The sequence below is a fragment of the Helianthus annuus genome, chromosome 10 (assembly GCF_002127325.2).
Source record: "Helianthus annuus cultivar XRQ/B chromosome 10, HanXRQr2.0-SUNRISE, whole genome shotgun sequence".
Classification (NCBI taxonomy): Eukaryota; Viridiplantae; Streptophyta; class Magnoliopsida; order Asterales; family Asteraceae; genus Helianthus; species Helianthus annuus.
The window spans coordinates 77,603-92,307 of NC_035442.2; the positions used below are offsets into that span (position 1 = coordinate 77,603).

Here is a 14,705-nt window from a genome sequence, read left to right on the forward strand (position 1 = left end):
CTAAACACAAGCTTTCCACATTTTCATTTCAACTACATAATATAATTCGGTAAAACCAAGCACCGTGTAAGAAAACATATAGAGGAGAAATGGAAACTTTAGTTATAAATTGAGAGAGAATACTCCTCTTTCAGATTAGCCAGCAACCCTAAACTTTCAACACCAATAAAATTCAGTCAGGAGCTGCTCCAAATCATGCGAGACAAACAACAGACTGAGTGAAATATAACACCTAATCAAAACCCAACTCACCAAGACCTTGCTTGCATGCATTAGGCAGGCGTGACCCATCAATGACATTACAACCATTACTTGAAACCAAGAAAAGAATCTCTCTCAATCAACAGCAAACATCCCTATCATGTATTTGCTATTTTGAATGACAAGAAAAATTCTTCACATCAAGACATGCCCTAAATACACATACATACATTTTCAATAATATAAGTCAGTCTGCAGGTGCTCCATTACCGGGAAAAACAAGCACCGTGTAAAAAAAACATGTACAGAAAAGAAAACGTTGGTTATAAATTGATGTAATCTGGAGAGAAGATACTGTTTAGCAGCTCTTTCAGATTAGCCAGCACGTGCCGTGGCCCTAAACTTTCAACACCAATAAAATTCAAGAGCTGCTCCAAATCCTAAGCCCATGTCATAAACACAAACGAACAACAGACCGAAAACTGTTTATCATACGTGCTGGAAAAGAATTTATGAGGAGACAATTTTACTTGATAAGGGCTCCATCAAACAAACACTATATTCAAAGATTACCGTAACAGCATTAGTTAGGATTAATAAAAGAATACATATTTTCAACCCAACCCCATTTGGACAAGTTACCTAACCCGCCCTACTAGCCCATCTTGCCACCACTAGTGAGTAAATGTATTAGACCAGATCACACACGGAAATCTCTGGATAGGGCGGCTATAACTTTCTCAACAATTGTAATTGCCTTTTCATTACCACAAAACAAAAAATAACAATAAGTAAGGACTTCGAAACAAAACAAACCTTTACCTGCAAGAACTAGGAATTTTGAACAAATATGCCCGGTACAATGGCTTTTCCCCATCCATACATCTACATGTACAAGAGTTTTTCTACAGTCACTTTTAACCTAAAGTGTCCTTTTTTATTTTCATTTTTGCCACAGATTGTTAGTTTGCAAGGAAAACCCCAATTAGGATGTTCAAAAAAGTAGGTAGTTTAGCTGGCTTATGATAATTACAAACCTTGCTAACAAAACAAAAAACACACACACAAAAAAAAGTATTTTCTTTTGCAATTTCGTAACACGTGGTATTTTGCGACAAGAAGCCAAATACTAAGATTTTTAAAGTCGGCAGTTGGCTTTAGACAGCTGACTTATGATCGTCATATATTATTATACTAAAGAGAAACCACAATATGAAAAGTTGTGGACTTAAAAGCTTTGATCTCCTCATGCATCCTATAGAATCATGGGTGTAAACAAAAGGAAGCTTGGAGCTCAAAAGGAGTCCAGAGCTGTTTTTTCTTTTACCTTTCGTTTTAAAATAATGTAAATGTAAAATAACTATAATTGGTAAATAGTCAAGAAAGGGATAAGAAAAATCCATTCTATTTTGGAACTCATTTTGTGACAACTTGAATTTCCAAGATTCTTATTTCGCATTTATTACACGTTTATGTGTTGTTTGGTTGTTTAATTCAATATAACGTTTTGGTTCAATGAAGTGTATTGTGTGATCATGCTTGGTTATGTGTAAATTGTGAAATACTTGTCAAATGTATAACTTGGTGGTGAAACTGTGAAGTTAATTGAGATAGTGCACTCTTGTAAAATAGAATAATGGAGGGTGTAAAGAGTTATTAGTAAAACCTAAATCATACTTAACCCTAACCCCATTTCACTAATCATTTGGCACAAAAACCAAAGCACGTACATTCACTTCTCTAGCAATCATCATCACCATCATCATTGGCACAAGATAATCATCAATTTTGATTCATCTTTCTCTAGAACCATCCAAGGTAATTGTGTTATCATTTGTTTATTGATCATTTGATTGCTAGCAATGCTTAATTCTTGTAACTCATGTAAACCCTAGTTTCCACATGGTGCTTCTGTGTTTTGATTGATGTTGATTGTTGTGTTAAGAAGATGATTAGTCATAGAATCAAGTGTTTGATGATTTTGATGCGTGAGATGTAGGCATTGTGATTATTGTTTTGATCAGTGTAATGCAAACGTATTGAAGTTAGGGTTTCCTGTTCGTATGATAGAAAACGTAACTGATATAATCGTGATTTGATTTAGTCTGAGCTTTGTGAATGTGTTAGTCCGAGATTTAAATTCCACTCTTATGGTCCGAGTTTATTGAATGGATTGTGGTCTAAGTTTATTGAATGGATGGTGGTCCGAGTTTATTGAATTGAATGGTGGTCCGAGTTTGGTCATGAGAAGCCTAGTCCGAGTTTCATACATCATGTTTTAGGTCCGAACATCTTTACTATATGTCTATATGTCCGAGTTTCCTCATGCAAAATTGATGACCGAGTTTTGAGAGGGAACTCCTGTCCGATCTTTGTAACATATGTGGCCCGAGTTTGTTGTAATAAATGTTGGCCGACTTTTAGCAGATTTGTGTAATGTCCGAGTGTTAGACAAGATCCCCTTTTGGTCCGAGTTTGACAGGGGCAGCCCCCCCCCACTCTCTTGTCCGACCTTTAATGGTCCGAGCTTCATGACCACCTTATCTGGACCGAGTTTTGCTTGTGATGTGCTTGTCTGAATGTAGGGGGATGCTAGTCCGACTTTAGGTGGAAACATATATATCCAACTTTTAAATGCTAGGGAGGTCCTTGTCTGAGTTTGATACGTGATGTTTTGGGTGCTTACATATATTCCTGAGTTTAAGGTGATACATGATCTAAGCCTCCTGTTAATACTAAATCAAAACTCTGGATGAAGAACATGTTGACTGATACTTGTTACTTGGTCCTGCATGTTAAGATACTGCTTGTACTGTATGATACAATATCGTATATGATTGTTTGATCACCGAAGAGTTGCCAACCCTAATTGAGTTTATATACTTACGTCAAATATGTGCAATGTGTCCTAGGTCGTGTGTAACGGACTTAGACAATTGTTAAACCCTAGAGCATAGCATACCGAGCAAACCAAGGTGAGTTCACACCCTTACTAAGGCATGGGATTCCCAAGGGCTTGGGAATGGGATTGAAGGAATAAGAACTAATAGACTCGTACTGACACTAATACTAGACTACCATACCACTGTCCTCGGTTGTGTAGGACACATACTTATGCTATTCACTGTCCTCGGTTGTGCAGGACACATACTTACCCTCTACGTAGACTTATACTTACTACTATCCTCGGTTGTGAAGGATACCTATACTTATTACTATCCTCGGATGTGAAGGATACTTATACTCATTACTATCCTCGGATGTGAAGGATACTTATGCTTATTACTATCCTCGGTTGTGAAGGATACTTATGGTTACGAGTAGTCTAGTGGTTATACAACATGGGAAGCCCCCACCAATAGAACGTACTATCGGCCCAGTAGAGCCACCTGTTACAAACGAACTTACTATTACGCATTTACTTTCTGTGAACTCGCTCAACTAGTTGTTGACCCTCTGTTACATGCCTTGCAGGTCGTTAGGTATATGGAGCTTGCGCACGGAGGAGCTGGTCGTTGTGGGGCTTGGATCGTGATTATCTTGTTAAACACTTTTGATATTTGATACTTATTTACTATGGGATTTACAGTAATACGCTTCCGCTAAACAATGATAACATTCTTATGGTTTGGAACACCATTCATATGGAATTGGTTTGGTTTAAACGACAATTACTTTTATTATATGTATTGTTCTGTATGATTGGTGGCTTGATCCTGGTCAGTCACGCTCCCAAGCGGTGATACTCCGCGGGTGGATTTTGGGGGTGTGACAGATTGGTATCAGAGCCATTGGTTATAGAGAACTTGGTTTTAATATGGGAAAACGTTTTTATTAAAACCAGACTATAACCAGATCAGTGCTCTCAACGATCCACAACGACGCTTCGCTCCACGTGCAAGACTCGACATCCTAGGTAATAAGGTTTATGTTTATTGCCTACATGCTAGAATTTGCATAGAATTTTGCTCGTAGTATGCTTACCTTACTTTGCTCACTACATGTTGTTGCTTAAGAACACTTGTGTGCTTACACTCTTCTGTCATCGCACTATTCGCGAACCTTTCTCACTTATGTTGCCTTTGATGTGAAGATCAATGGCCGGACGAATCAACATGACTCAAGCCCAGCTAGAGGCTCATGTTCAGGCTCAAGTTGCTGCAGCACTTGCAGCTGCTCAAGCAGGTAGTATATCCTGCAGTATAGACACACACTAGGATCTTTAGATCCTACATAAATTCTCGTATTTAACTTTGTCCTATTCGTACACAATAGGTCAACACGCGCAGCAGCCTGTCTGCACTTTCAAGAATTTCATGGACTGTCGCCCTAGCACGTTCAGTGGCACTGAAGGAGCGGTTGGACTCCTCCACTGGTTTGAAAAGCTCGAGTCTGTGTTCGAGATGTGTGAATGCCCTGAGGCACGCAGGGTTAAGTTTGCCACTGGTACTTTGGAAGGGATCGCGTTAACTTGGTGGAACGCGCAAGTGCAGATCCTAGGGTTGGCAGCTGCTAACGCCACCCCTTGGAATGACTTCAAGGAACTGATCAAAAGGGAATACTGTACTCGGGAAGACATCCACAAGCTGGAGGATGAGTTTTATCATTTGAAGATGACTGGGTCAGAAATCGAGGCTTATACCAAGAGATCGAACGAGTTGGCTGTGCTGTGTCCAACCATGGTGGACCCTCCATACAAGCGTATTGAGTTGTATCTCAAGGGTTTGGCGCCAGAAATCCAGAGCCACGTAACATCGGCTAATCTCGACAACATTCAGGCTATTCAGCGCCTCGCTCACCGCATCACAGATCAGGCAGTGGATCAGAACAGACTGCCAAAGCGTATCAGTGCTACTGCTACCGCTACTGCTTCTACTACACTTGCTACTCCCAGTGAAAGTAAGAGAAAATGGGATGGGGATTCTAGCAAGGGGTCAGCTTCAGTGCAGTCACAAGCTCAGCAACGAAAGACAGACAGTTACCAGAGTCCCAGTCAGCACTCCTCAGGCAGCCACAGACAGGGAGGATATCGAGGAAACCTCCCGAAGTGTAACACCTGCAACAAGCACCACAGTGGCCAGTGTAATAAGGGTCGCTGTCAAAGATGCCTCAAGATAGGTCACGAGGCCAAAGATTGTAGAAGCCCTCGACCTGCGAACCAGAATCAGCAGCAACCTCAGGCACAGCAGAATCAGCAGCAGGGCAACAAAGGGTGTTTTCATTGCGGTGCAGAGGGTCACTTCAAACGGCATTGCCCTCAGCTGAACAGGAACCAGAACAACAACAACAACCATAACAACAATCAGGGAAATGGCAACAACAACAACAACGGGGGAAACAACAACAATGGCAATGATGCAAGGGGCCGTGTGTTTGTGTTGGGGCAGGGTGATGCCAGAAATGACCCCAACGTCGTTATGGGTAAGTTTCTTCTCGACGATATTTATGTTACTGTTTTATTTGATTCAGGTGCGGATACGAGTTATATGTCTTTGAAAATGAGCAAATTGTTAAAACGTACACCAACACCCCTAAACACTAAGCATGTGGTAGAGTTAGCAAACGGTAAAAGTGTAGAGGCCACACAGATAGTTAAGGGTTGTAGCATTGTCTTAGCTGGTCAAGTTTTCTCCATCGACCTTATTCCTATAGTTCTGGGTAGTTTCGACATCGTCATCGGCATGGATTGGTTATCTAAGCAGCAGGCGGAGATTCTATGTAAGGAGAAGATCATTCGTATTCCTCGTTCGGGAAAGGAACCTCTCGAAGTTCAAGGCGACAAGAGTGGTGCTGTGGTTGGCATCATCTCTTTCCTGAAGGCTCAGAAATGTTTGCGAAAGGGTCATACTGCTAGCTTGGCACTGGTTACTGATGCAGCTTCGAAAGAGAAAAGAATAGAGGATATTCCAGTTGTACGAGAATTTCCTCAAGTGTTTCCAGATGATTTACCTGGCCTACCGCCTCATCGTCAGGTCGAATTTCAAGTCGAGCTAGCTCCAGGAGCAACACCTATAGCTCGCGCACCGTATCGTTTAGCTCCAACCGAACTGGAAGAACTGTCAAAGCAACTACAAGAGCTCTTAGATAAAGGCTTCATTCGTCCAAGCTCTTCGCCTTGGGGAGCTCCAGTTCTATTCGTGAAAAAGAAGGATGGCACTTTCAGAATGTGCATTGATTATCGCGAACTGAACAAGGTCACAGTGAAGAACCGCTATCCTCTTCCTCGCATTGACGACTTATTCGACCAGTTGCAAGGGTCGAGTTACTACTCCAAGATTGATCTAAGGTCAGGTTACCATCAGCTGAGAGTCCGGGATGAGGACGTCTCCAAGACAGCATTCAGAACTCGCTACGGCCATTACGAGTTTCTGGTCATGCCATTCGGGCTTACGAACGCGCCTGCAGTCTTCATGGATCTTATGAACAGGGTGTGCAAACCTTATCTTGACAAGTTCGTCATTGTCTTCATCGACGACATTCTGATCTACTCCAAGAGTCAGGAGGAACACGAGCAGCACTTACGTCTTATCTTGGAACTCCTTCGAAAGGAGCAACTGTACGCAAAGTTTTCAAAATGCGACTTCTGGCTTCGTGAAGTCCACTTCTTAGGCCATGTGGTGAACAGGGATGGGATCCATGTCGATCCATCCAAGGTAGATTCGATCAGAAACTGGCCTGCACCACGTACACCAACCGAAATACGCCAATTCTTGGGTTTGGCGGGATACTACAGGCGGTTTATCAAAGACTTCTCCAAGATCGCGCAGCCGCTTACTATGCTGACGCAGAAAGGTGTCGTTTACAGATGGGGTAATACGCAGGAAACTGCTTTTCAGTACCTGAAGGATAGACTATGCAGCGCACCTATCCTCTCACTGCCCGAGGGCACGGATGACTTCGTGGTTTATTGTGACGCATCGATACAGGGGCTTGGTTGTGTATTGATGCAGCGGGATAAAGTTATTGCCTACGCCTCTCGTCAACTCAAGGTTCATGAACGGAACTACACGACGCACGATTTAGAGCTGGGAGCTGTTGTTTTTGCGCTTAAGATATGGCGACACTACCTGTACGGTACCAAGTGCACAATTTACACCGATCACAGGAGTCTCGAGCATATCTTCAAGCAGAAGGAATTGAATATGCGTCAACGACGATGGGTCGAACTGCTTAATGATTACGAATGCGCCATCAAGTACCATCCAGGCAAGGCCAATGTTGTGGCTGACGCTCTCAGTCGAAAAGACACTCTACCTAGACGCGTACGAGCTTTACAGCTCACCATCCAGTCTAGTCTTCCTGCACAGATACGAGATGCTCAGGTGGAAGCATTGAAGCCCGAAAACGTCACAGCCGAAGCCTTACGCGGCTCAAGGCAACGCATGGAACAAAAGGAAGACGGCGCCTACTATGTAACAGGGCGTATTTGGGTCCCACTTTATGGCGGTCTACGAGAGCTTGTGATGGACGAAGCGCACAAGTCTCGCTACTCGGTACACCCAGGGGCGGATAAAATGTACCACGATATCAAAACAACATACTGGTGGCCAAGTATGAAAGCCCACATCGCCACCTATGTTGGCAAGTGCTTGACCTGTGCGAGAGTCAAGGTTGAATATCAGAAACCCGCAGGTCTACTGCAACAACCCAGGATACCACAGTGGAAATGGGAAGAAATTTCCATGGATTTCGTTACGGGCTTACCTAGATCTCAGCGTGGGAACGATACAATATGGGTAATCGTGGATCGACTCACCAAGTCTGCACACTTCCTAGCTATAAAGGAAACGGATAAGTTCTCCACTCTCGCAGACATTTATCTTAAAGAAGTTGTTTCGAGGCACGGGGTGCCCACCTCCATCATTTCGGATCGGGATGCACGATTCACGTCAGAGCTATGGCAAGCGATGCACAAAGCGTTTGGCTCTCGTTTAGACATGAGCACAGCATATCACCCTCAGACGGATGGGCAGTCTGAGCGCACGATTCAAACTCTAGAAGACATGCTTCGAGCGTGTGTTATCGATTTCGGCAACGGCTGGGAAAAGCACCTCCCTTTAGTGGAGTTTTCATACAATAACAGCTACCACACCAGCATTCAAGCCGCTCCATTTGAGGCATTGTACGGACGTAAATGCCGGTCACCTCTCTGTTGGGCAGAGGTGGGGGATAGTCAGATTACGGGTCCAGAGATTGTAGTGGACGCCACAGAAAAGATTGCACAGATACGACAACGCATGGCGGCAGCACGCGACCGTCAGAAAGCCTACGCGGATAAGCGTAAGAGGCCATTGGAATTTCAGGTCGGGGACCGGGTTTTACTTAAAGTCTCACCCTGGAAGGGTGTGGTTCGTTTTGGCAAACGAGGCAAACTCAATCCGCGGTATGTCGGACCATTCGAGATTATAGAAAGAATAGGCCCAGTAGCCTACAGATTGAACCTACCAGCTGAACTCGGTGCAGTTCACAATGTATTTCACGTGTCGAATCTGAAGAAGTGCCTGTCAGATGAGACCCTCATAGTTCCTTTTAAGGAACTCACTATCGATGAGCGGTTGCAGTCCGTCGAGGAGCCAGTTGAAATCACGGACCGGGATGTGAAGGTCCTCAAACACAAGAGAATCCCTCTTGTTCGAGTTCGTTGGAACTCCCGACGTGGCCCAGAGTACACCTGGGAACGCGAAGACCAAATGAAAGAAAAGTACCCCCAGTTATTCGGAACCAATGCATCCACTACTGAGGCTGAAGCTACTACTGCGGAATTTCGGGACGAAATTCCAAATCAACGGGGGGATGATGTGACACCCCAGGAAAACCAGTGAACAATACAGCTTACCTAGCTTCCTCAGTGAGTGCGTACCAAATTTCGGGACGAAATTTCTTTTAAGTTAGGGATAATGTGACAACTTGAATTTCCAAGATTCTTATTTCGCATTTATTACACGTTTATGTGTTGTTTGGTTGTTTAATTCAATATAACGTTTTGGTTCAATGAAGTGTATTGTGTGATCATGCTTGGTTATGTGTAAATTGTGAAATACTTGTCAAATGTATAACTTGGTGGTGAAACTGTGAAGTTAATTGAGATAGTGCACTCTTGTAAAATAGAATAATGGAGGGTGTAAAGAGTTATTAGTAAAACCTAAATCATACTTAACCCTAACCCCATTTCACTAATCATTTGGCACAAAAACCAAAGCACGTACATTCACTTCTCTAGCAATCATCATCACCATCATCATTGGCACAAGATAATCATCAATTTTGATTCATCTTTCTCTAGAACCATCCAAGGTAATTGTGTTATCATTTGTTTATTGATCATTTGATTGCTAGCAATGCTTAATTCTTGTAACTCATGTAAACCCTAGTTTCCACATGGTGCTTCTGTGTTTTGATTGATGTTGATTGTTGTGTTAAGAAGATGATTAGTCATAGAATCAAGTGTTTGATGATTTTGATGCGTGAGATGTAGGCATTGTGATTATTGTTTTGATCAGTGTAATGCAAACGTATTGAAGTTAGGGTTTCCTGTTCGTATGATAGAAAACGTAACTGATATAATCGTGATTTGATTTAGTCTGAGCTTTGTGAATGTGTTAGTCCGAGATTTAAATTCCACTCTTATGGTCCGAGTTTATTGAATGGATTGTGGTCTGAGTTTATTGAATGGATGGTGGTCCGAGTTTATTGAATTGAATGGTGGTCCGAGTTTGGTCATGAGAAGCCTAGTCCGAGTTTCATACATCATGTTTTAGGTCCGAACATCTTTACTATATGTCTATATGTCCGAGTTTCCTCATGCAAAATTGATGACCGAGTTTTGAGAGGGAACTCCTGTCCGATCTTTGTAACATATGTGGCCCGAGTTTGTTGTAATAAATGTTGGCCGACTTTTAGCAGATTTGTGTAATGTCCGAGTGTTAGACAAGATCCCCTTTTGGTCCGAGTTTGACAGGGGCAGCCCCCCCCCCCCCCCACTCTCTTGTCCGACCTTTAATGGTCCGAGCTTCATGACCACCTTATCTGGACCGAGTTTTGCTTGTGATGTGCTTGTCTGAATGTAGGGGGATGCTAGTCCGACTTTAGGTGGTAACATATATATCCAACTTTTAAATGCTAGGGAGGTCCTTGTCTGAGTTTGATACGTGATGTTTTGGGTGCTTACATATATTCCTGAGTTTAAGGTGATACATGATCTAAGCCTCCTGTTAATACTAAATCAAAACTCTGGATGAAGAACATGTTGACTGATACTTGTTACTTGGTCCTGCATGTTAAGATACTGCTTGTACTGTATGATACAATATCGTATATGATTGTTTGATCACCGAAGAGTTGCCAACCCTAATTGAGTTTATATACTTACGTCAAATATGTGCAATGTGTCCTAGGTCGTGTGTAACGGACTTAGACAATTGTTAAACCCTAGAGCATAGCATACCGAGCAAACCAAGGTGAGTTCACACCCTTACTAAGGCATGGGATTCCCAAGGGCTTGGGAATGGGATTGAAGGAATAAGAACTAATAGACTCGTACTGACACTAATACTAGACTACCATACCACTGTCCTCGGTTGTGCAGGACACATACTTATGCTATTCACTGTCCTCGGTTGTGCAGGACACATACTTACCCTCTACGTAGACTTATACTTACTACTATCCTCGGTTGTGAAGGATACCTATACTTATTACTATCCTCGGATGTGAAGGATACTTATACTCATTACTATCCTCGGGTGTGAAGGATACTTATGCTTATTACTATCCTCGGTTGTGAAGGATACTTATGGTTACGAGTAGTCTAGTGGTTATACAACATGGGAAGCCCCCACCAATAGAACGTACTATCAGCCCAGTAGAGCCACCTGTTACAAACGAACTTACTATTACGCATTTACTTTCTGTGAACTCGCTCAACTAGTTGTTGACCCTCTGTTACATGCCTTGCAGGTCGTTAGGTATATGGAGCTTGCACACGGAGGAGCTGGTCGTTGTGGGGCTTGGATCGTGATTATCTTGTTAAACACTTTTGATATTTGATACTTATTTACTATGGGATTTACAGTAATACGCTTCCGCTAAACAATGATAACATTCTTATGGTTTGGAACACCATTCATATGGAATTGGTTTGGTTTAAACGACAATTACTTTTATTATATGTATTGTTCTGTATGATTGGTGGCTTGATCCTGGTCAGTCACGCTCCCAAGCGGTGATACTCCGCGGGTGGATTTTGGGGGTGTGACACATTTCAATCCATAAGTATGAAGTAGAGGTGGCAAAACTGGGCAGCTAAGGGGTAGGTAACAAGTAGTTTTTGGTACATGTCAGGTCAGATTGAATTTGGCTCAAAACACTTTATGTCCGCGATTTTGACCATTTATAAATAGTTAGGGTCATGTAATAATATTTCACTGACAATACAATTTAAGATAAAATGATTTACAAGGTTTTATGCCTTAAATTGCAATTGTGCCTTTCTGCCTCTTTCCTTTTAAGCGATTTTTATTTACTTTATTATGCCTGGCCCATTCATAAGTAAATGGATCAAAAATGTCACCTCTATGTTTGTGCTCGAGAGTAGACATACATACCTTATTTAGTAGAAAAGCGGCATAAGCTGATCTTGTTGTGTCTTGTCCTTCCAAGAACAGGGGAAATTCCATTGGCTTTGAGCTCAAGGAAGGTAATGAGATTGATGTAAGATCAGATGATGTGGGCTCCACTGAGGGAGCATAAACATATATATGTACGAGAACCTCCTAATCGTAACGGGTAACGCAAAGGAATTTCTAAATAAAAAGCGATTAATGAAACAACCTACAAAACACATGAACTTAAGCTCATTTAGATTAAAGCAATCTCTGATTTCAATTCTTGCTAGTTCACTTGTAGTTAGGCATGCAAATGTAATGCGATAATTCTCATTATTTTGTCGAGAAAAATGTCTCTTCTGTGGTATGTGACATACTTTCATACCTTTAGCATTGTATGTAAATAACCTTTTAAAGTAGGTAAAACTGGTGATGTGGTGCAACCATCACCATGTTAGCAAAAAATTGTCGCCATGGAACCATTTTAACTGCCATAACAAAGTACTTGCATACAATGGAAAAAAAAACAACAACACTCTCTTGCCATTGTATGCAACCTCTTATAAAAGGACAACAACGTTTTAACCAGCTATAAAAGGTTACTTGCATACAATAATAAAAAAGCTACAAGTATGTTAACAGAGAATGGAAAAAATGCAATTGTTTTTTTACCAGTACTCATTTCTATCAGGTAAAAGATACACCACACTAGTAAAAGGTCGAACGTACAATGACAAAAACATGTTTTGATGTAATTTGAAAACAAGAAAAAATGGTATGTGGAGGTTAAGAAACATACATACATGTGCAACATAACCAAGAGCAGTTGCTGAGCTCTGGACTTCCTTCTTATCAGTGAAAAAACTCATTTTCTTAAAAGGGAGTACAGTCAGATGAAGACCTGATATAGTCAGAGATCCTGAGGCATCAAGTGGTTTCACTCCAGAAGGATTCCCTGCATGCCATAAACATGTAGAAATTTACTCAATTGTGAGAAGAAACTTAGAGCTTAATTTTACCACTAAACACAAAAATAAAATCGAGAGGGCTTTTATCACAAACAATGGGGAAAAAGAAGGGCCTACTATGTTTATTTAAAAAACACTACACACACATATACATATGTATGTAGATTTCAGATGCGTCACAGTCAGCAAACAATTAACACCAAATATAATAAAAAGGTGAATGAATCACCCCTTAAAAAAGATATTATTAACTTTGATTTTTTTTCTCCAAGAAAAATATGAATACCTTAGGCGGGCCTCACTAATGAAAAGAATTACCTGATTTACTGTTGTTGGAATATGAATCAAGTTCTTGGTCGAATGTATGTCCAGTGGCAACTTTCACAGGATAGAGTAATGAAATTTGGAACACCAAGAATTGCTGTCTCATCCTCAGCAACTTCTGCACATTCTTTAAATGACCATACCCTCTTTCTCCAGCCAAAGAATTATTTTCTTCCTACAAAGTTAAAGAAAATAGTCAGGGAAATCCAACAGATATATAATAATTTCTAAAGGACAAGCCATTTTATAACGGGAAGTTTGGGATTGCTCATTAGTCATTAAAACTGCTTATAGCGTTATGTTGGTTGAAGCCAAGCCGATTATGATTATCTAAGGGTGAAAGAACTATTTTTACTATTTAGGGTTGCTTATTCAAACTGATTATCTGATTCTAACTCTATTAACTCCATAATTAAACAGAATTTTCAACACTCATCATACAAATAAATATCTGATTATTGCTTTGTGTAACAGTAGAAGCAAATCCAAACAAAGGCTCTCTAATAAGCATAAGCAGTTCTCTATGCAATTGTGGGAATATAAAGGCTTAATTACCTGCAAGCTCCTACTAGCAACAGAAAGAGAAGTTCCGGCCATAAGCAAAGATCTAATCTGGGAGTTTAGTTGATCCTCCTGCTTTTTAGCCTTTTCTTGTACGACTTTTAAATTCATTGACGTGTTTCCCATTACCAATTTCCGTGCTTCCAATTTTTCACGCATCTCATCTAATTGATTAGACCAACTTAATGACTCTGCTTCAAACTGCAACATAAATCAATGAATCTTCATTTTATATGCAAAATCTAAAGGACAGTAGATGTGATACAATATAAATATATTAATTAATTAAACTAATAAAAATACATCATTGGGCTGGCAAAAGAGGCCTTAACAGGTAATTACCGTGAATACAACTACTTTACAATTGTATGTTTTATAATGTAGCAAGAAGGAGCCTAATTTTAATTATTTATTATCTTTAGAAAGGAAAAAATTACAGAAACAGGTATTAACGTGAGGTCATTTCATGGTAAATTCAACTATGTCCCAAAAAATAAAAAAGAGTTGTAGGTTTTCAAAATTCAACTAGACAAATTACACAACATCCGAAGCAATAATTAAAGTTTAAGCTAAAAACCAGGTACCTGTAAATAGTCGTTAAGTTTCTCCTGCATCAAAGACTTGTTATAATTGGCTTCATTAACCGTAGACGACAAACTGGAAAGGCGAGCAACCTCATGCTGAAAATCCTCCCAATTCACAACCTTCTCGTGACTCTGTTGTTCTTCTACAACCTTCTTCTTCGATTCCATAACCAGAGCCGGCTCAACGTATTTGGAGGCCCTAAGCGAACCAAAAAAGTCAGGGCCCTTTCAGAAAAATATAAACTCTCATCCTTTACCCAGGCTTGGGACTAGACCTGGCAACGTATTTGGGGTTAAAGAAGAACATTGATGAAGAAGAGAGGAAGAAACATGGTAAAATTACAAACCAACCCTTAAGTGATTAGATTTAACTAAAAATTTTAACTTGGTTAATGCTAAAGGACGAAAAATGTAATGAGTTTTTTGAATAAAGGATTGTGGTTGTAATTATTGAACTTAAAGGC

At 40.9% G+C, this 14,705-nt stretch overlaps 1 protein-coding gene and 1 long non-coding RNA gene across 2 annotated transcripts; both read right to left on the reverse strand.

Annotated features, from left to right (window-relative positions):
* Positions 1 to 316: 316 nt before the first annotated feature.
* LOC118479313 lies at positions 317 to 11,970 on the reverse strand. The gene is made up of 2 exons (XR_004870575.1): positions 11,805 to 11,970; positions 317 to 641 (listed from the first exon to the last, which is right to left on the reverse strand). It is a non-coding gene; the product is annotated as an uncharacterized LOC118479313 (long non-coding RNA).
* Positions 11,971 to 12,450: 480 nt separating this feature from the next.
* On the reverse strand, positions 12,451 to 14,437 carry LOC110883760. The gene is made up of 4 exons (XM_035979111.1): positions 14,242 to 14,437; positions 13,652 to 13,858; positions 13,091 to 13,271; positions 12,451 to 12,759 (listed from the first exon to the last, which is right to left on the reverse strand). Exons 1-4 carry the CDS (start codon positions 14,407 to 14,409, stop codon positions 12,473 to 12,475), a joined length of 843 nt encoding a protein of 280 aa, XP_035835004.1. The 5' UTR covers positions 14,410 to 14,437; the 3' UTR covers positions 12,451 to 12,472.
* Positions 14,438 to 14,705: the final 268 nt, after the last annotated feature.